Source organism: Orcinus orca, chromosome 14 (assembly GCF_937001465.1).
Source record: "Orcinus orca chromosome 14, mOrcOrc1.1, whole genome shotgun sequence".
In the NCBI taxonomy this organism is placed as follows: domain Eukaryota; kingdom Metazoa; phylum Chordata; class Mammalia; order Artiodactyla; family Delphinidae; genus Orcinus; species Orcinus orca.
This window is the reverse complement of record NC_064572.1, coordinates 57,711,655-57,733,835: the sequence shown is the minus strand read 5'-3', so window position 1 is coordinate 57,733,835 and position 22,181 is coordinate 57,711,655. Positions and strand designations below refer to the sequence as shown.

Here is a 22,181-nt window from a genome sequence, read left to right as displayed (position 1 = left end):
AACTTGGGACAGCTGAGAAAGGACATCTCAGCTCTAGAGCTCCCTACAGGGTTGCTTTTATTAGAACTGCATCACAGTTCAGCTGCTTTCTTTGCCAAATTCTAATTCCTTCTCCTTCCCAGTGTTGGTCTCAAAGGTACTACCTAATACATGTACATTAACTTCTCAGAGTCTGGTTCTCAGGTGACCCAGGCTGGGACACCATGCCTCCCAATCTTCTTCCCACTCTCCCTCCTCCCTTCGTTTTTACTCTCCCGTTTCCCCTCCTTCCCTCTCCCTTTTCTTACCCCTTTTCTCTCTTCTTCCCTCCTTCTTTTTCCACTCCCTCCCTCTCTCTTGACTATGTAGTTTCTCACCCCTCCTTTCTGAGTGTCTACCTCATTCTCTTCTCACCTTTCAGACCAGTTCCCTCTGCTCTTCTGGTTCGTGGACCATCATGGCTGCTCCAAAACAGAGTAGTGCCTCAGCCACCATCATTGTAGCGTATGCTTTCGGTCACCCACCCAGGTGCCCTTTGCTAGGCTGGTGCACCCATCCTGCAGTGTGGGTGTTGGTTAATGACTGCTTACATTGGTACCCTTCTCTGCAGGATTACCCTTAGCCAATTGCAACCTTCTCAGCTGGAGATGCCTGAGAGGTTATGCCCCACATTCTTCGGTCACTGACTGTCAGATGAGGGATATAAATGTCCACATTCCTTGCTTCAAGACAGGACACACTCTGTAGTACAATTCATGCTTTAGAGTTCCACATGGGGTCAGGCTGCAGCTGGACTTCTCCTGAAAGGACGTCTTTGCTTCACATCTTCCCCTGCCCTATGTGCCTCTCGCTCCCTTACCTGAGAGCACTCCTTCAGTAAATCCCACTGCTTCGAGGGAACCAAATTTAAGATCATCACCTTACAAGTCTGGTGCCTGTGGCTAATTGGCCCAGACTCTGCTGTCCTAATTCCAGATATCCAGGAGGGAGAATGGATTGGCTTAGGCTGAGCCTAGCCCAGCTTCTGGATTGAGCACCTAGATGGAGAGTTCACTCCAGGTCCAATCATTTATGGCTGGAGAGCGGGCAGAGTTGCATAGTATAGAGTAGATGAGGGTTACAGGGAGAGAGGGCAACTCTCAGAAAACACTGGTCAGTTCCTGCAAAAGTGGACCCTACCATATGTCCTCCTTCTCAGTCTTTCTCGAATTTATTTTCTCGGTCAGCCTCTTCACTCCTCACCTCTCTCCCCATCTGCTATCCCAGGTTCCAACGGCAGGGTTTTGAAAGGTAGCACCATGTGATGGAGAAGGGACTGGGCCAAGTGTCAGGAGGCCTGGACCGTAGCTTACTTCACCTAGCTTGCTTCACATGTCTGGGTCTCAGCTTCGAGGTAAATTAGACAGTTGGTTTGCTAACTTAAACAGCCAATGCTTCTATGAAAACAAACAGGGCAGAGTCTAGATCCACTATCTCTGCAGCCCTGAAGTCAGCAGAGCACCTGGCACAGAGTCGGAACATACTGAAAACAGGAGATAGCCTTTAAAAATGAAATGACAGGTACTTCCCTGGTGGCACAGTGGTTAAGAATCCGCCTGCCAATGCAGGGGACACGGATTCGAGCCCTGGGCCGGGAAGATCCCACATGCCGCAGAGCAACTAAGCCTGTGCGCCACAACTACTGAGCCTGCGCTCTAGAGCCCGCGAGCCACAACTACCGAGCCCGCGTGCCGCAACTACTGAAGCCCACGCACCTAGAGCCGGTGCTCCAAAACGTGAAGCCACCGCGATGAGAAGCCCCTGCACCGCAAGGAAGAGTAGCCCCAGTGCGCCGCAACTAGAGAAAGCCCGAGCACAGCAGTGAAGACCCAATGCAGCCAAAAATAAATTAAAAAAAAAAAAAAAAGAAATGATGGTGAATTATATTACAACAGTAAGGTAGAGCATGACCCCAAAGCATACAATATTCTGAGTGGAGCCCATTAGTAATAGCTAGCACTTGGTGAGTGCTAACTTGTGCCATTCTGTGTTAAGCACTTCCCATGCTATTCTTTGCATGATTACTGCTGCAGTATAACAAATCACCCCAAAACTTGGCCTTTTAAAACAACCATTTTATTATGCTCTTAGATTCTGTGGGTCAGGAATTTGGACAGGGCATCATAGGGATGGCTTGTCTCTGCTCCATGATTTCCGGATCCTCACTTGGGAAGATTTGATGGGCTGTGGTGACTTGAGAGCTGGAGGCTGAAATCACCTGGAGCCATCTTCACTCACAGAACTGGTGGTCGATGTGGCTGTTGGCTTATCTGGGGCTGTTGACCAAAGCTTGGGCTTCCTCAGAATGGTAGCCTCAGGCTAATAGGACTTTCTATGCAGCAGCTCAGGCCTCCCAAAGGGGTTGTCCCAATTTCACAAGGCAGAAGCTTCATTGTTTTTATGACTTAGCTTCAAAAGTCAAACTGCATCATTTCCACCACGTTCTGTTGGTTACAAGGCCATCCAGATTGAAGGATAGGGGAATTAGGCATCACCTCTTGATGGGGTTGGGTGAAGTTCTCATAGAGCAAGTAGGCTGGGAGATATTGCTGTGGCCATATTTGTAAAATTCAATCCACCATGTGTGCATTGTTTCATTTAGTCCTTCTGTTGTCCTTTGAGTAGGCATCATTGTACCTTTACAGATGAAGACACTGAGGCTCAGAGAGGTCATGTCACTTGCCTGTGGACAAAATCAGGACATTGCAGGGCTGGACTTAAACCCAGTCTGTACCAAGCAGGTGTTCTCCAACACATATGTGCTGCTTATAGGACAAGGGAGCAAAGAAAGTCAGACATTCAAAGGCCAGGTCTCCCTATGTGTAGGATTGGGAGCGGGTAAGTCTTCTTCTTGTCCCCCCATAACCCTGATGTCAGAGTTAGTATCTTCCCCCTGTGGTAAAGGAGTCTGGTTTCTATGCATAACTCCCCAAGGTGTTGCTTCCCAGAGACTATGTAACTATTATGTGTACCTCTGATGCCTCAAGTTCTCCAGGCATGTGCTGCCGGTGGAGTTGCTGTCTGTCCCACCTGCCCCCACACCCCTAGTCATTTGGCAAAAGATTCTGGGGAACAATGAGTTGGAGGAAGCTCTGATCCCCTCTGTGAAGGCAGTACACAGAACCACATCATGCCAAGAATATCTTCTCTGCCCTGATCCCCTTTTGAAATCATGTCTTCCCTTTAAGTTCAAACAAGGACCACTTCTTGCAGGAACTCATTGTGGATACTCCCCCGATACTTAAAATCAGAATGTTCAGGTGAAATTTGGCACTCACTGCTAACTGTAGTTTTTTGTGTCCTAACCCCCCATTAGTCTTCTAAGGCCCCATGGATCAAGGACTATGCCCTCCTCTTTCCTCAGTTTTCCTCCCCAAACCAGAGGAATGATACCCTGTTCTTAATAGGTACTCAGATCAGTATGACTGATTAGATCAAAGGGCCTCATGAAATTTATTATTAAGTTTATAACAGGCGGACATGTGCATCTTCAAAAGTAGTTTTTAAGAGCCTGCTCTATCACAGGCATTGTGCCAAGCGCTAACATACCATGTGATCCAGGAGCAGGAATTTAGAAAATCAAATATGAGCCTCGTAGGCACTCTGCAGTATGTCAGTAATGTATCAGAACTGGTGTCTAGAAGTGAAGCATCCTTGATCGTATTAAGAGGGCTTCATATGGGATACATCTGAGACAAGTGCTGTAAGGTTACAATCTCTGTCAGCTGTCAGATGATTCCAGAGTCGAACATTTAGAAAGCCCCGGAATAGGCCTTTAAAAATCCAAAATCTTGACTTTGGCTTCTTCTCTAAGTTGTCTGAATGATGTTTTTAGCTGGAGCTATCAGATAGAAAAGGATGGGTCTAACTGTCAAATTAGCCTTCTTGTAATAGGCAAATTTCACTACCCTTCTTTCCATTTGTCACCATTTCACCACAAAATATTCCCCAAAGCCATGCCCTTTAGAAACACCTTTGAATGTTCAAACTCAACTGATCGTCCTATTAATAAATGATGAGTAATCAGTATCAGTGTTTATCTTCACTCATTATGCACACCATAAATTCTTGATCCAAATATAACCCTATTGTATAAAATTCCTTCCTCAACATACCATCACCAAAAATAAAATAACTCCTGTAAATAATCACCTTTGGGATATGAAAGAAAATGTAAACATTTTATTTGGCAGTTGTTTCTGAACACATGAATAAATAAATGGAAAAGTACATATTCATATTTCTTTTTGGAGTAACAGATACCATTAAACGCTTATTTACACATCTTCACTGCAAAGAACAGTTACACAATTCAATTTTGTCTTATAAAAGGTAACTTCCCACACCACTGGACTGGACAGGAAAGGGTGGAGATTACGGGTAGTGCTTGGTTCTAGCAGCCTCAGTGTTTGAAAGGCATTCATTTGCAAGTGTGATAAGAAGAGTCATCATGCATTGAGTTCATCCGGATCATGTACTGCAGAAAGTTTCTGATGGCAGCCACAGGATTTCATGTGTCATGCGCTTAAGTCAACTATGACATGTTTGTAAATCTGTGTGTTTCCCTTAAAACTGGAAGCAAAGAGAAAATTACGCTTATTAATGGACACATGCGTGAATGATCTTGGTGCCTGAACATTCAATTCCTGAAATTTTACAAATTTGGCTTTCTCTGCATCCCAGTTATACACTTGAGTAAAGGAATAATCACTTCCAAGAATTGCGTATTGATAGTTATTTATCTGAAGAGGCTGGAACACCATGGATCCTCGCGATGGCATCCTCTGAATATCCTGAAATGAGGAGCCTCCCCATTTCATTACTTTGGAATCACCAATGAATCTTGTCAAGCAAATGTACACGTCACCTTTCACTGAGAAGTGCTTAACGGCATATACATCTTCCATGTTAGGGATGTCAGTTTGGTTAGTAAATAATTGTATTGCTTTGTTCCACTGATAAATTACAGGACGCTGGGAACTACTGGACAGGATTAAATGAGGCGTTCTGAGTGTCTGAGGTGTTCTGGCTATTTCTAGATATTCCACATCAGTATCCCTGTACCATGCATGTAAAGATTGATGGGAGTAGAATCCATTTCCGTTCCATTTATAAATGGTAGTAAAACCAGCTTTTGAACTGTCAGCAACAACAAAGTACCAGTTGTTTTCAATCTTGAATGTTTCAATGTCATTGGGTTTTCGGATTTTGAGAATTTCAATATCCTGGATTTTTATGAATTTATTTGCAAAACTGTCTCTCTTATAGATGTGAGAGCCGCCGAACAGCTGGGCCACAATAACATAGAGCTGAGTTTCAATGACTATAGGCTTGCACACTACAGTGGACGTGCCTGGAAAAGACAAATGAGAGATTAGGAGGATGGCCATCCTTATTTGGAGCCTGTTAAGACGCATGCCAAAGCCATGCAACTGCCACCAAAATCATTTCCTTGGTTGATTAGGCAAAAGGCCAATTTCCTAATCAGGTCCAATGGCAGCGGGATCCCGAAGTTCTGTGCCTTTGTACCTCATGGAGCCTTGTTATCAATAACTGAGTTGTCATGTCACATCCAACGTGTACTAGACGTTCAGGATACATGGCTACAGCCTGAGTTTTCTCCTCTCACTTTTTTTTTTTTTTTTTTTGGCCGAGCCATGTGTGGATCTCAGTTCCCCAACCAGGGATTGAACCCGTGGCCACAGCAGTGACAGCACCAAGTCCTAACCACTGGACCGCCAGGGAACTCCCTCTCCTCTCGCTTCTTACAGAAAGAAAGCATTTCTTTCCCTGACATATCATGAGTTGGAAACTGCCATTTATTGAGCACCAACTATATGCTTTGCCAAATCATCTCATTAAATTTCCCAACAATCTTAAGAGATAAATATTATCACCCTCCCTTTTGCAGATGAGCAGACAGAAGCTCAGAGAGGTTTGGTGCTGCTAGGAGAAGGCAGAGTTGGGATTCAAACCCAAGGCTACCAGCGTCTCTACGCTTTTATTCCAACCTGGGGTGGGCAGTTAGCTGTACAAGAGCTTCCAGCTTGGCCAGCATTCCACAAGGTTCTAGAAGAACCTCACAAAGTTTTGAGCAGTAGTCTGGGCAGCCCACGGTTCTACCTGCAATTGGTTTGCTCTATGTATAAACTGCTTCTTGCTCTAGAATAAACTGACTTTCTCCTGAGAAAGGAGAGAGATGCCACTTGTGAAGCTTTAGCTCACTGGTGGCAGAAAAGAAGGAAGAGAAATCCTTGAGAAAAGTGAAAGAGGGGTACAGTCATGGGCGAAGCTGATGAGATTTCTCCTTTGGGAAATCTCAGAAAACTACATGGGAGTCTGTCAGAAGCCTAGCTCAATATCCTTTGTTAAAGTTTAACATTTATCAATAGATTCTGATCTCATCTCATAGAGGGAGCTTGGCTCTAGGAAATCCAAAGAGAACCAGGCAAATCTGGTCCCAGGCTTTTTCTGACTGCAGCTCTAAGGGCTTTGAGGTAATGAGTTCCAGATCAACTCTTTCTATTAATTGGCTCCATCCATAGGCAAAATTATTCTAGTTGGGACCCTTTTCAAGGCTGTGTAATTCTGTGACCTTGGGAAAATCACTTCTCTGGGATTCAGTTTTCTCTTCTGTACAATGAGGGTTGGAACTAGATCAGAGATGGCCACTAGTTTTCAACCATATACCAATATTGATTGATTGATTGTGACTGCCTGGAGAACTGTGTTAAGAAGGATTCTGTCCTCTGCACGAAAGAGCATCATGATAGATTAGCGATGTCTGTCTGGGGTGAGGGAGGGGATAATGACTGTATATATGACACATATTCATCATCCTAGACTAGATGATGCCATCTGAAAGTCTGCAAATATATGATTCATTTTTCATTTAAGTGCTCATCTAAAGATTCATTCAAAGCAATTGACAGACTGTACACATGTAAGAAGAACCTTACACAAAGGTAAGGTTTAGATTTCACAAAGCCCTGCTGCAATCCATTGGAAAACTGAGGGGAATTCAGGAGATTTCCCATGAACATTTTGCAGAAGTAATGCTTTTGCCGTAAAGTTTGAGACTCATTGATCTAAAATAACCTCCTTATTTTATAGTTAAAAAGAGGGGCCCAGTGAGGGTGAGTGGCTTGACCAGTTAGCTTGTGGCAGAACCTAGATTAGAACTCATAATTCTTAGTCCAGTACTTTTTCCTTGAAGAAAAATAACCCACCTTTTATTGTATATTTACTAAGCTAGGTCCTATGCTAAGTTTCTTGAACATAGGCTCTCATTGTTTTATAACAACACTGACAGTTAGGTATTATTATTCCCATTTTACAAGTGAGGAAATTAAGCTTTAGGGAACAATCCCAGGCACTCAGTAAATGGTAGATTTGGGATTCAAATGATTCTCAACCTGCCCAAAGAATTCCCTGATATCATTCATCTTTTCCTGTTGCCCTTGGCCCAAGTGGCTTAACTTTCCACTCAAAATACGATCAGGCTTTTCGTACCTGTAATGTTGTCATAATTCCGGAAGGTCTTTTCTACATGGTCCCATTCAAGGAAAATGCACTTTCCAGTGAAAGGCTGAGCGATGACTACATACTCATCGTTCATGTAAGAAAATGTGTCTATGGACAGTGATTGAAAAGGCAGGTCTTGAGACTTTGCAAACTCTGCAAAAATTGAAAATGATGATGAGTAGCTGTGCTGATGCCTCATTCCTTGGCTAGATCTCAAATGTCCACAAGAAATATATTTATTCTAGAGAAACAGTGAAATGACAATTTTACTTTGCTTTTAAACACATGAATTTTAACGGTTCATAATATTTTTAAATTGCTCAGTTGGTTTTTAATATATATATTTAAAGAATCAGTTCCTGCATATGTAAAAAATTAGCCCTTATTTTAATTTTATGAGGTGGAATCATTTGGAATACATTACCTGTAATGATGCAATCAAAATCCTTGGAGGAGAGGCTATTGATTTTGCGCTTCTTGTATTCTGGAGGGCCTTCACAGTAGATGTCTTCAACAGTTGCATTGGTGTGGCCTAGCCATTCCACCAGCCACTTCAGTTTACAGTCACAATTAAATGAATTACCTCTCAGGTCCCTGAAAGACAAACTTCAGCTGCTTTTGATATACGAGGGCCCTTCCTTCCCAGGCATGACTTTTACTTTAGCAATGAACATGTGCAGAATGACCTCACCTGGCTTTATATAATGTCTCATAATCTACCTTCAACCTGACTGACCATTCACTTTGGGCTCAGAGAATGACCACAGTGTGCCCTTGCAGGCCACCCCAGTCAATGGAACCTCATAACTTATTCCCTCTTGGATTCAAAGGTAGCTCAGTCTAGAGCTGTGCTGTCCATAGAAATACAATGTGAACCACATATGTAGTTAAAAGTTTTCTACAGACACATTAAAAAACTAAAAAGAAAGAAGTGAAATTATTTTCATAGCATATGTTATGTAACCCAATACATACAGAATTTTATCATTTTCACATATAGTCAATATTGAAATTACTAATGAGATATTTTACATTCTCTTTGTATACTAAGTCTTTGAAGTCTGATGTGTATTTTATACTTACAGTATATCTCAATTTGGAAAATAAAATTTCAGCAGAAATTCCTGATTTGTATTTAGAGTTAACAAAATTTACAGTTGAAAAAAACAGATTTATACACCCAAGTTGTTCCAAGCATACCTAAAAGTCTTCCAATGATTGAACAGAGAATCAGTTTTTAAATTTAAATTTAGTTTTTTATTTAATATTTTTAATTATGTAAAATTTAAAATTCAGTTCCTCATTTACACTAGGAACACATTTCAAGTGTTTGGTGATCACATGTGTGGCTACCATATTGGGCAGCACAGGTCTAAAAGAAAGATGTAGTGATTGTTGTACCATATTTAATTACATCGAGTGAGCTATTTGCTTTTCTTCTTCCTCACAGGCATAATTAACCCTGATCCTATTCCATGGTCTACAAATTCAATTTTAATAGGAAATGACGTCGACACAGCCGAGCTAGTGCAGACATACAATAATAGCTCATGTCCATAATAAACTGCACAGCATAGATAGTTTAAATTTCCACAGCTCGCCAAGTTCTCTGTTTATTTGCATTGCTTCTGTTCAAAAACTCTATCTCTTCCCTAAAACCATTCTTGGTCACACAAAATTCCTAAGATAGGTACCACCTACTTTTCACACAGCATATGAATACTTTTTAAACGTTGAAGCATTTAAAAATGTGTTTTAGGGGGTAATTCAAGAAACCAAGAAATCTACTAAAAGGCAAGTCGGCATGGATCCTTGCACTTCTTAGATGATTCTTGGTTTGGGCATATCAAGGTAGGCCCAAGAGGCCAAACCCATTATGGGATTCCTTGGAGAGACTGAGCCAATTTCAAGCGTTTTTTCTTTTGCTATTGTGGGGTATAGGCTGACACAAGGTTGGGCCAGAGGGTCCCCAAATACGCTGTATCCCCAAGGCTGCCGTGGGGAATCATCTAACTTCCAAGACATTCTCAGGACTCACCTCATATCTCAAGAATACTCTGACCCAGAATAATGAGTGTCAACTTTTCTGGGCTATTGTAAACCAGAGCGGATAACTGTGGTCTGTCCAAGACTATTTGGAAGTGTCCTGATTCTGACACTCTCTTGGAAATAAACCATCTTTCAGGAATTGGGGTAATAGGCATGGAGGAGGGGTGGGGGGAATACTACAAGGAACAAAGGAAGTTTTTCATAGCTTACTGATTTGAAGTTAAATCCTAGGTTTAGGAGAAAATTCTTGACTCAAATTTTTGTTATTGGAGAAAAGTTGTTTTGAATATATATTCTATAGCAAAGTACCTGAAAAACAAGAACTCCTTTGTTTTCACACATCTTTCGTTTGTTCCTGTTTTCTACCTTGTGACATTTAAATACCTTTCCAATGTTCTGGAAGGCACTTATTGAAGCTAAATTGCTTTTGAAAGGGTTAGGCATATATTACTTGCTTTCCTTACTACAAAATACACAAATTCTTTACAAAGATCTTTCACTCTGAGGCTTAAAAGTCAAAGTTTGAAAGCTCTTTTGTTTGAAAAAGGGTCAAAAATAATTAAGTTCATTCCCTTCCTGGGGCTTAAGCCAAATTCCTGGGGATTAAGCCTAGAGCTGTTGTTCAGTCTAATGAGAAAAAAGGCAAACTTTCCTCCCTTCCCCCACTTCCTGCTCCATTTCTCTCTTGACTGACCAACCCATGGGTGTAAACTTTCATCTTTATTCTGTCAGTTTCCCAGACTTCTTTATGTTTTTTCTTTGTAGCCCCATTTCCTGGACCTCATGAGAAAAAAAAAGGCATCTTGAAATCTCTATCTAGCCCTCCTCTTCCTAACCGCTCCAAGTCCCTTGTCATCAGTCCCTGCCATACAGGCAGACACTTTGTCAAAGGCAAACTTGGACTATATTTTCAGAATATAGTGGTAAATACCATAGGAGACTCAAACATTAGTCCAACTAAATTCAAATTTTAAGCCAATTTAAAAATTCTCATTTAATTTAAAGCCAATTAAATTTAATAATCCACACCAGGCTTCTTTGTTAACGACTGCAAATTAATTAATTAATCAGTGATTTCTTAGGTCCTCTTACACATTTGTTAAAGAATCCAGGCCTTTGAAAATGTCTTTTGGGAGAGTCTGGAGGTTGTTGTTTGCAAGGCTCCTGGAAAAAAAAAAAAGAATGATGTAAACTGTAGTCATAAATGAAATAAATGCATTTTATGACCCCTTATGTATTATGGTATTAAACAAACAAACAAGCAAACCCTCCAAAATACGAGTAACAGAATGATGCCTGGGCATCGGTCTTTCTACTTAGCACTGAGTATGAGCATCACACACTCAGGCATTCCATCTAAGGGATGCCTCCCCGTGTCCATGGTCTCCATGTGCTCTCTCTCCTCTCACTCAGGCTGCCCTTCTCCTCCCTCGCCCCACCGCCCCACTTGCTATAGAGAGCAGCTCAACCTCCAACTCTTAGTACCAACAGCTCTCAAATTTGGAGGCCTGTCTGATCTATCCCCCTTCCAGCACATTCTTTTTGTTTCCTCCTTTTTCTACATTTTTTCCCTTTTAGCTCCATTCATTCATTCCTCCTTAGAAAATAGCTTCCTTATCAATATCCATCTATTCACCCATCCATCCATCCATCCATTCATCCTCTTTAATCATCTCCTTTTCCCTTCTTCCAATTCTTGCCCTATTATCACAGGAATTGTTTTCTCCTTCTCTTTCTATTTGTTCTTTCACTTACCGCTAAAATGATTCTGATGCTAATCAAGGGTAATAAGTAAGAAACAGTCCTGATAGTATCAAGGAAAGGGACATGTGTCCATACTGCAGAAATGTGCACATAACAAGGAGCAGATGCTGTATGACAGGGAAGGGTACTAGGTACTGGTAGTTTTCTATTTTTAACCAGCATTATACATGTACATGTTATATACTCTTCTTAGGAGTATTTTTAATTTTCACAATAAAAATTTAAAACTAAGGGCCTCCCTGGTGGCGCAGTGGTTGAGAGTCCGCCTGCTGATGCAGGGGACGCGGGTTCGTGCCCCGGTCCGGGAAGATCCCACATGCCGTGGAGCAGCTGGGCCCGTGAGCCATGCCTGCCGAGCCTGCGCGTCCGGAGCCTGTGCTCCGCAACGGGAGAGGCCACAACAGTGAGAGGCCCGCGTACCGCAAAAAAAAAAAACAAAAAAAACCAAAACTAAAACAAAAGAGTCTATGCTGTCAGCCTCCAAAGCCCTTGAAAATTCTCTCACATTCCATTTAAAACACTGTCGAAAGTCTTCTATGTTTTCCACCTCCTTTAATTAATACAAGATTTCTCAAGTGCAAGCATTCAGAACTTTTAAAATCTATTTTTGTCAATTATGTTGTTTTTCTGAGTTTTAGAAATTACCACTAGATTAGAAAGCTTTTTTTCAATGAACCTCAACACAGAAGAAAGGGAACTGAATCAGAAGTTTCCAGTCTCAGTGATGGTCCGTTTTGTGACAAAGAGCACAGCTTTGGAGTCATTCTTTCTGAGCTTGGTTTGAATCCCGGCTCCACTATTTACAGGCTGTGTGACTTTGGTTATGTACCTTCTCTGCGACTCAGCTTTTTCATTTTTTAAGCAGAGGTAATAATACCTCATATCATAAGAGTGTTAGAAAAAGTAAATGCGGTAACTCAGGATGGTAGTTGGACTACTCTCAATAAAGGGCAGCTGGGAGGAGTGGGGGGTGGGGACAGGAAGGAGAAAGGCTTTTGTGTGGTCTTTGCCCAAGAAACAACATTTAGAAAACTGACCATACAAATGAACTGCTGTGACTGTCCGCCTATGCAGAATTAATAAAATGCTGCTAAAGAAGATTATTCCAGAGAACAGCTCCATAGTTCTTTTTACTGAATGGTGGTTAAATGAAGAGATTTCTTGGGTCTTGGACCAGTCTAGAATCTCTCTCAAGTTATGTGTCTCAGTATAGTTGCTGGCACAATGTGTTCTGAAGTCCTCATGCTAACTTCTCCTAAGTGGACATCCCTCCCCCAGAAACCAGCACGAAGTGCAACTGGCTGCAGGGCATGAGCTTGGAGGAGGCTGGGTCATAGGACAGTGGGAGTGAAATGATGAGAGTCAAGTCCTGAATTACTGCAGCCACTAGGGTTACACAGGAAGAGGCACCATGTTTTTATTGCTGCCCTGGGCATTTCTTTTAAACAGCAGGTGAATCTGAGAGTTCCCGCTTCCTGCCCAAAGAACAGAGCTCTAAGCCTCACATACCCAAGGTGTTAAGAGTCAGTGAACTTCATAGATACAGAGAACAAATTGGTGGTTGCCAGAGGTGGGGTTGAGGGGATGGGAGAAATGGGTGAACTGCGGGTTTTTTTGTTTGTTGTTTTTTTGGGGTTTTTGGTTATTAAAAGAAAAGATTAAAAAAAAGGAATTCCAAAATTAAAAAAAAAACTCAATGAGCATCACCACCTTAGGTTTTACTATGGGGTAGGAATGCACTGTATCTGGGTAACTGATGAGGGGTAGAACTGATTGGGAGAGAGTGAAAACAGGCCAATGAGAGGTTTGAGAAAACATGCATCAATGTTAATTATTTTCTAGGATGACTTTGTAGTGAGTACTGGAAGGATGTTTTCCTTACCACTGTATCCCCAGTGCCTGGCATAATATAAGTCCTCAACAGCTACTTTTACATGAATGAATGAATGGGGCAGGCTGGAGTTGATAAGAAGAAGGCCATCCATCCAGACAAAGAAAAGAGCAGAGAATGCTTCTCTTAGGCCCTTGTACCAAGACACCGAGTTAGGGAGAAATTGCAAAGCCCTGTGAATTACCATTGCCCCATCTCCACGATGCTCACAAAGTGCCCTCCCTCCTCTGAGCCCTCACTGTGGTAATAAGCCCTAAACAATAGGACGGCTCTTCTTTTTTTTTTTTTTAATTTGGCTGAGCCATGAGGATTCTAGTTCCCCGACCAGGATTCGAACCCAGGCCCCAGCAGTGAAAGCGCCGAGTCCTAACCACTGGACCACCAGGGAATTCCCTAGGAGGGCTCTTCAAAGTGCGCCTGCCACTAAGCTCCATTCTCTAGGTCCTGACTCAGAGTCTACCTAAGAAACATTCTTTAAAACACCGGGGAAACTGCTGAACTGAGCACCTAGCTGCCTTGAGACTAGCTGAGAAGGGTCAAGCATTCTCAATGGCAGGCAGGCTTTCCTACCCAATGGAGCTGATGACCATTCCCTCCACTTTGGTGTTTTCATGGTTTACCTGAGAAAACCTCTAATTATGGAGTATGGAACCTACTGGAAAGTCTTCTCTCTAAGGCAGACCAGACTGGCTCAGACAGCACGTTTGTTTCAGTGCCACTGGGGTCTGCTGCTAAGAAAGCATCGCCCACGGCCATCTGGGGTGCTCCCAGGCTCCCTGCAGTGCAGATTCTCAGCTTGAGTTGGTGTCTCACTGAATTTGCGGTACTTCAAGTGCAGTTATTTTAATTTCATACAAAATGTTTAAAGGGGATAAATACACTACAGCATTCGGAGTCCTGATCCAGGACCAGTGGAAGTTAGGCAGTGAGGTTTAGTTTATTCCTACGTGATGGTGTTTACTGCATAGCACACTCTGTTCTAGGCACTTTGCATAGATTAACTGACCTAATCTCACAACAACCTTAGGATCTAGGTACTCCTAAGTATTTTATTATCCCCACCCCCATTTTTACAGATGATTATTATCACTTCCATATTACACATAAGAAATTGGAGGCACCATGAAGCTTAGTGACCTGCCTGATGTCCCACAGCTATTAATGGGTAAAGCCGTGCTTTGAACCCAGGCAGTCTGGTGGCAGCGATCCCCCTCAGCCAGTATATTGCACTGCCCTCTTTACATGCATGTCATTGTAAAGGCCGGAATGAGGACATCCTGCCTGACTAACTGGAGACACACAGGCACCCTGAGCTTGGGGACTGCTGTATATATCTTTTGCACCTCCGCAGTGGTGAGCAGTCAGTAGGTGCTCCCCAGCAGGTAGACATGGATGACATTTTCCCCAAATGTCTTTATACATGCATGCAAAGAATCCTGCCTCCACTGGGCCTTAGCCACGAGGACACTCATGTGACGCCCAAGGGAACCTTTACGAAAACCTCATGGGTGTTAACAGAAACCAGTACAAAATGTTTAGAGATTTTGTGATCATTGGTCATAAATGATTTTTTAATTCAGTTTTTCCCTGATTTCAGAAGTAATACATGGTCATCAGGAAAAGTCAAACCTTTCTGAAATATATAAGCTATTCAAACACTTAAGTTAATCATGTATAATATTACAGTCATTCAGAATAATCAAGAGAGGGTCCCAGGATTTGTAAGGACTTAAATATAAGGAATTCTCTTTTTTGCGGGGGGGTTGGTTTGAGGGGGAGAGAAGTCTATATAGTAAGTTTTAAGTTGTCTATTAATGTCTCTTTAGAAGGTAAGTCTACTGAGTTAGACGTATAAGAAGGTGAGATAAGTTCATTGCTTCTTTAGGAGTGAACTGAATTTATATCAATGCTCAGGCAAGTCCCTTGGAGAAGCTTTAATGTTAGGCCAGGGTGGGAACCAGTTGGGTCTAAAAGTATATGTCTAATCCCAACTATTTGCATTTGGAGACTACAGCGAGGGTAGGGCTCCTCTCTTCAGGATCTTCTCTTCCTTCCCCAGCCATATTTGCTCCTCAAATGATGTCCTGTGGAAGGATCCAGCCAGCTACATAAAGCTTTCTGATCCTGCTATAATTTTTTTTCCCTTTTTCCTTTCTTTTTTGGCCACTGCATGGATTGCGGGGTCTTAGTTCCCCAACCAGGGATTGAACCCAGGCCCTCAGCAGTGAGGGTCCGGAGTCCTAACTACGGGGCCACCAGGGAATTCCCCGGTCCTGCTATAATTGACATGGTGGAGAGGGCACTAGATGTCTCATTAAAGACTTCGGGAAACTTCTAACTTTTACCGCTACTAACTGGGGAGCAGCTTAAACTGAGGGTGTACCTCCGTGTTCTCATTCGCCAATGGGGATAGTGCCTGCCTTGTATCTTTCATAAGGTCATCAAGAGAGTGTAATGAGGTCAAGAATATGAAAAAGCTTTGTAAACTCTTTCTGTAGGTTAGAGGGTGAGGTGATAATTCTTTGCTACTTGAATGTCTGCCTTTAATTGAGAAGAACTGGTCTGAGGTGGAGGAAAGTGCACTTTAAAACCTAACACCTCTAAAATCTTAAAAAGAAAATTAATGGCTCAAACAAATGTCAGATTTATTTATAAGTGGTAAATAATGGGAAATGAACTTGATGTGCTGAGCCGTCAGAGGGACATTTGGGCTTCAAAGCTTCCCTACCCATCTCTTCTTGAAAGGAAAAAAGGAAAGGAGAAAAGAAAAAAGGAAAGAAGGAAGGAAAGAAGGAAGAAGCAGAGAACTACACCTGGAGGAACAGCATAATTAGAAAGGAGATCATGACCTGGGGACAAGGCACTCAGTGAGAAAATATATGTTCATGTAATTCCGCTTGCTGGACTGAGCTCTTCCAGGTTGGAGCTGGATTTCATTCATTTTTGTGTGGCACATCCTAGAGACTATTTAGGATGAACCATATGGCAATGCCATTTTTGCAGATCCAAAAGAGTCTCATATTGGCAATGCCACACGAATCAACCTAAGTGTTTGATAAAGATGCAAGAGATCTAAGGGTCATATTCAATCGACTTTAACCTGTTCCCTCCTAAAACCTCCTTCCTACCTCCAGCACCCACCGGTCAGACAGGTGGGACTTCCCTTTCATTGTCTGACTCTCATTGTCACGCCTCTCTCTTTGAAGCCTGCCTTTTGTGTTCCCTTGAGCTTGAAAATTCCTAGGTATTAAGCACATGCTGTACCAGTGCCTTCTTCTTATATTCTTCATACCTCTAAAGAAGGGGCCTCATAATGACCCAAATTTATATTTCCATTTTATTTGATGGGCATGATAGGCTCTAGTCAAACAAAATGAATGTTCTTCACTAGGGTGTTGTATAAATTTTTTTCTTCCCCACTTTCCTCCCTTCCTCACCCCTCCCCTCTTTCCCCCTCATTCCTTCCTTTCTCTCTCTTTCTGCCTCCCTCCTTCCCTTCTTTCCATTCTTCCCTCCAGGTGAGGTAGGCCCTTAGGCTGGAGAGAAGATATACTTGATTGAACTAAGGGGCACGGCAAGGCTATGTCCAGGTTCCCAGAGAGAACACCAGGGTCTTACATCCTTCCTTCAGCCCCTCGTGATGCTGAGCCATTAGACACAGGCCATGTTGAATGGATTTATGTGAATCAAGTAGATTTCAAGTTGAAGTCATGAACTTCCATTTATCTTTCCATTTCTTCATTTCTTTTATTTATTTTTGCTGAAAGATTAGGCTTGGTGGTGTTTGGCTCCGTAATCAAATGGCATAGCATTCGGACCATACACAGCCAGGTTTGCAGCACATTGTAACACTGATGTGAAAAGCAGTGTTGCAAACTGTTTATTTTATAAACATTATTTTCCTCATCATTTTATAATGACTATATACAGAAGCCTTGAAAGGTGCAGTGATTTCGTAAAATACATCTGGCCATCAGTTCCCTGTTGCTACAAATCCAAACAGTAGTAGAGACAAGGACTAGTAGAGGCAGCATGAGGACCACGTAGACACCCTAGAATAAAGGTTCAAAGGGCAGAGCTGGAAATGAGGTACTGAGAGGCAACAGGTTAAAATCGACAGAATGACTATGATGCTTAGATGACTTGCATCTTTATCTAACACTAAAGAGACACATATTAGGCACTTGAGAAACAGTCCCTGAATGGATGAGTAGCCATAGCAGTTCAGCTATTGAGTTGATGTTATCATAATTCCATAACTACTCAGTTCACTTGTCACATATCCCCTCCAGGCTTCTGTTTCCTCATTTCTAGAACGGGGGTTGTGTGACTCTGGCAGAATCGTTGAGAGGATTAAATGAAAATTCACATAAAGCACACTGGCCAACATAGTAGTAGGCACTTAACAAATGTTAGTGCCATTTCTTCCCATGCCCTTCTAGTTTCCTTAAAAGTACATCTGTCTGTGAGTGTGTGTGTGTGTGTGTGTGTGTGTGTGTGTGTGTGTAGGGGGTGGGGAGGGTAAGGGAAAAGAGTTACTTGGTTCCTGTTACTCAGGATTTCCCAGCCTCAGGACTGTGCCATTTTAGGCTGGATAATTCTTTGTTGTGAGGCTGTCCTGTGCACTGCAGGACGTTTAGCAGCATTGCTGCCCTCTACCCACTAAATCCCAGTTGCATCCTCTACTTGTGACAATCAAACATGTCTCTAGATATTGGTGAATGTTCCCTGGGAGGTAAAATTGTCCCGTTAAGAACAGCGGATGTAGCTCTAATCATCCATTGAATAAATATTTTTCTTATTAAAATGTTGTTCAGGTGCTGTGTAGACGTGGCCTGTGGTTCTAGTATATGTTTAAATGTATATGAAGTCAGGGCTTGTACAGAAAAAGAGAAACAGAGAATATCAAATTAAGCTATATAGTCAATTCATGAAGTGAGTAATGATGTAGATAATTACAAACGTTATTTCAGTCACACAATTTCCCTGGAGTAGATTGTTTTCCTAATTATTGCTGGTTTGGGCTAGTATTAATAGTAACTGGTTTCCTGGACACACACTGGCTAATGGCAGGGAGAGAAGGCAAATGTGCATGTAGAGAAATCATTTGGCTTTCTTAAATTTTCATGGATACCCACAAAGTGGGTGCTTTAACCACAGGTTATCAAGTTGCATTGCCCACTGGCAAGTTTAAAAAGTAATAGCAACATTCATACTTACAGGTGAATTAAAGACTTTAGTCCCCGGAAAGTATGTCTTGAAATGGACTTGATGTTGTTGTTTTCTATGAATCTGCAATAGGTTATAATATTTTGGGTCAGACAACTGTAGGAACCTCAGAGCCCTTGTACTGAATCATTATGTTAAAAAAAAAAAAAAGGTTATTTTACTTACAAATACTCTAGATGTGGGAGACCAATAAAAGCATCATCACTGATCACATCAAATGAGTTCGATGTGAATAACCTGCCCAGAGAAAGTTCACAATGAAACGGTTAAACTGACAGATTGTCAATCTTTGCTGCTTTTATCTCTCAGAGAAACGAGTGGGAGTTGTGCATGGAAAAATGTCTGGATGTCTGCCTTCTACAGTGTTATTTATTCAGGTAATTTTTGCAGCTTTTTTTTTTAACCGTCAATTATCTCATCAAATGCTCATTGAGGGGTGCCTTGTGCCCCACTCCTCACAGGGACGGATGTCACATGCCCTGGGTAACATTTTGAGATACAATAGGGCAAGTATGGCAGTCGACAGCCAAATCAACATGTTGCAGGTTTCCATGCAAAGACACTAGCAGAATCTCCCCCTCTTGTTCTAGAAACTTCTGGAACATTCTGACCAGGCCAAATACTGGTGTCATGGTTTCAAGCCTGGGAAACCTAGAAAACTAGCTCCATGTCCAGTTATGCTGTGATATCTCATAGTAGATAAGCCACTGACACTGGCTTAATAAAAATCAACTAACCTCCTACTTTGAAAATAGAACAGGCTGAAGATGGGAAACCATGAGGCTTAGGAAGAGTCTCAGACCCATTTTATTACTACATAGTTGAAAAGGAATACTTTTCTTGGACAAATTTATTTGCAATTTCAAAATCCACAGGGATTTGTTTTCAAAATAACTGATGAAAAGGAACATCAACCAGCCGTCCCCACATCCTGTTGAATTTCCCGAAGAATTTTTTTTTCTGAATGGGAGGCTTAACAGAGGTGATTATAGGTCAAATAATACAAAGTTATTTTTTTAGAATGAGTATTAATTTATGGAATTCATTAAATAAAGTGTTGATAAAGACTGAAAATAAATTTTTCATGTACTGATGACAAATTTATAATGAGTTCAAGTGACATTTAGTCTACATGTTAAGGTTTTCATATAGGAGAACCTCATATTTCACTTGTACTTAGAGTCTAAAATGTGACCGTGGTCATGGGACAGACCAGAAGTTTGACATAGTTTGACACCTCATGTCTCATACGTACTGTTTAATTGTACTATGTAAAGTCCAATATTCTCAGTTAGTAAACTATTTGACTTTTATTTTTGAGGTGTAGGGGTTAAAAATAACTGCCACTAACCAACTTAGTGACTTACCCTCTCTGAGCCTGTTAACTAAGGGGATTAAAACTAGGAGATGTCACTTTCTAAACAGTTGTGAATAACTTATTTGACATCTGGGATTCCTTCAGAATATTGAGAGGAGGGGGTAGCAGTGGGTTAGAGATGAACTGAGCATGAGGTGGTAATTTCCGAAATTGGAGGCTGGGTCCATGGGAGTGAATTTTACTATTATCCCTACTTTTATATATGCTTGAAAATTTCTGTAAAAATGGGCGAAAACACAAACAAAACCAGATGATCTCTTGCATTTCTTCCTAAGCTATCATTCCTGGAATGATGTTGGATTCTCTTCTATCCCTTCTCCTTCCAACATCATACATAGCTTTATACTCAAGTGATTCACTAGACTCTGAAGAGTCAGCACTATCGAATAGTCATACGTATTAGATGCCCATAGTTATTCAAACAAATTCAAAGTTTTATGATTTCAGTCACAACTTTGGCAATTGTCTCTTCTTACTTCATGGTTCTGGGAAACAAGAGGATTACTCAGCCTTACTCCAAGGTAAGCTACCATCCAAAGTCTTCCTTGGGTTCCAGATATTCATTTCATTCTGTATAAGCAGCATCAAGTATGGAGAGAGTGAAATAAGGCAGAAATAGATACAGAGAAATACCTCCCATGCTCACTGGTTTGCAAACTGTCCCGTGGTTGGACCAGTGACTTCAAAATCACACTCCAAGTCACTGGAAGAAATGGCTTCTAACACTAGTTCTTCTTATGTTGAATCATATGCATAACAGGGTAGGATATAGATATTAGTGGGCAGAATTAGCCCGCACATGTCAGGGAACTAAAACAGGGTTTCCACTAGAATTTTTATCTGCTTGTTCATTGCTTATCCCTAGCACCTGTAATAGTGCCTGTCCCATAGTGGACACTGAATAAACATTTGTTAAATAAAGAGGGATTTACTTTACATTAAATTCTGGTCATTACTACATTACTAGATCGAATGTTCCTTACAGCACGGGCTTATCTTTATTGACTTTTGTGTCCTCAGCCCTGAGCATATTTGCTGGCTGAATTGTGTTTGCTGAACTAGCTCGTAAGGATCAAAACCTCTGGCTAAAACTACAACAACACGCAAGAATATGGGTGAGTCTCACAAACGTAAGTCCAGGGAAAGAAGCCAGAATGCAATAAAATACATCCTACATGATTGCACTTATATAAAGAACAAAACCCAGCAAAACTAATCTATGCTGGCAGAAGTCAAGATAGGGTTTACCCTCGAAGGTGGGTGGTAACGGGAAGGGGGCACAAAGGGAGTCTTTAGGGTAATGATAATGTTTGGTTTCTTGACCTGGGTGCTGGTTACAAGGGTGTTAACTTTATAAAAAATCATGGCAGGGGTGGGAGTGATGAATAGGCAGAGCATAGAGGATTTTTAGGGCAGTGCAAATACTCTGTATGCTACCATAATGATGGATACATGTCACTGTACATTTGCCATAGGATGTACAGCACCAAGACTGAACCCTAATGTAGACTATGGACTCTGGGTGATCAAGTAAGTTCATCAGTTGTAACAAACATACCACCTTGGTGGAGGAGGCTGGTGATGGGGAGGCTATGCACGTGTCACGGTAGTGGGTCTATGGGAAATCTCTGTGCCTTCTCTTCAATTTTGCTGTGAACCTAAAACTGCTCTAAAAAAATTAAGTCTTAATTTAAACTATCAAGATGTACACTTAGGATATGCATACTTTTCTTTAAGTAAATTATATTTCAATAAAAAGTTTTCTTATAAAAGCTAAAACAAATCCCTCTGGCTAAGATAATAATGAATATCTAAATTCTAATATCTAGATTCTAATTCTAATATCTAGATATTCTAATATCTAGATTCTAAATTCAATTGTAATTTTCTTTGGACAAGGATTCCATGGACAAAGATTTGTAAATTTATACATACATTCTAAATATAGTTGAGCAGGCTATCCATTTTATTATCCTATATATACTTAAAAAAACTTAAAAACGTCCTGTGCTATAAAGGGGGTAAAATGCCACTCTTTAATTTGTATGGGTTCCTTTATAAATGTTTGATTTCAGTATCATGATTTGTTATTGAGCCAGATGTGTTAAAGGATCCCAAAGTCCCTGTTAAGGGAAACTGTGTCACTCCACCCCATCTTCACACAGAACAGATCTGGGGCAGACCACGGTGGCCAGGTTTTATACCTCATGACCTCTGTCCCTTTTCATAAATTATGAGACCAAGAAGGACTCCGTTCTTCATCCAGAGTAGCTGATCCTGAGGTCAGTCAGCATCCCATGGCCCAACTAGTCTGGTTCAAAAAGGTGA

General features: G+C 41.5%; 1 protein-coding gene and 1 long non-coding RNA gene across 4 annotated transcripts in view; one reads left to right on the top strand and one right to left on the bottom strand.

Moving 5' to 3' along the window:
- The window catches only part of LOC117196439 (uncharacterized), a 62,512-nt gene extending 42,138 nt beyond the window's left edge, over positions 1-20,374 (top strand). The window contains exons 3-4 of the long non-coding RNA XR_004476623.2: positions 18,785-18,852; positions 20,301-20,374. This is a non-coding gene — a long non-coding RNA (uncharacterized LOC117196439). The remainder of the gene's footprint in view (positions 1-18,784; positions 18,853-20,300) is intronic.
- LGI1 (leucine rich glioma inactivated 1) overlaps positions 4,179-22,181 on the bottom strand; it is a 33,457-nt gene continuing 15,454 nt past the window's right edge. Inside the window, exons 3-8 of one of the 3 annotated variants that reach the window (XM_004279416.4) lie at positions 18,641-18,712; positions 18,467-18,538; positions 10,684-10,755; positions 7,967-8,136; positions 7,531-7,695; positions 4,179-5,371 (exon numbers count right to left, since the gene is read on the bottom strand). In XM_004279416.4, the coding sequence (XP_004279464.2) occupies positions 4,536-5,371; positions 7,531-7,695; positions 7,967-8,136; positions 10,684-10,755; positions 18,467-18,538; positions 18,641-18,712 (1,387 nt within the window). In that variant the 3' untranslated portion in view covers positions 4,179-4,535. The remainder of the gene's footprint in view (positions 5,372-7,530; positions 7,696-7,966; positions 8,137-10,683; positions 10,756-18,466; positions 18,539-18,640; positions 18,713-22,181) is intronic. The other 2 variants (XM_049696735.1, XM_049696736.1) reach the window with 2 other exon arrangements.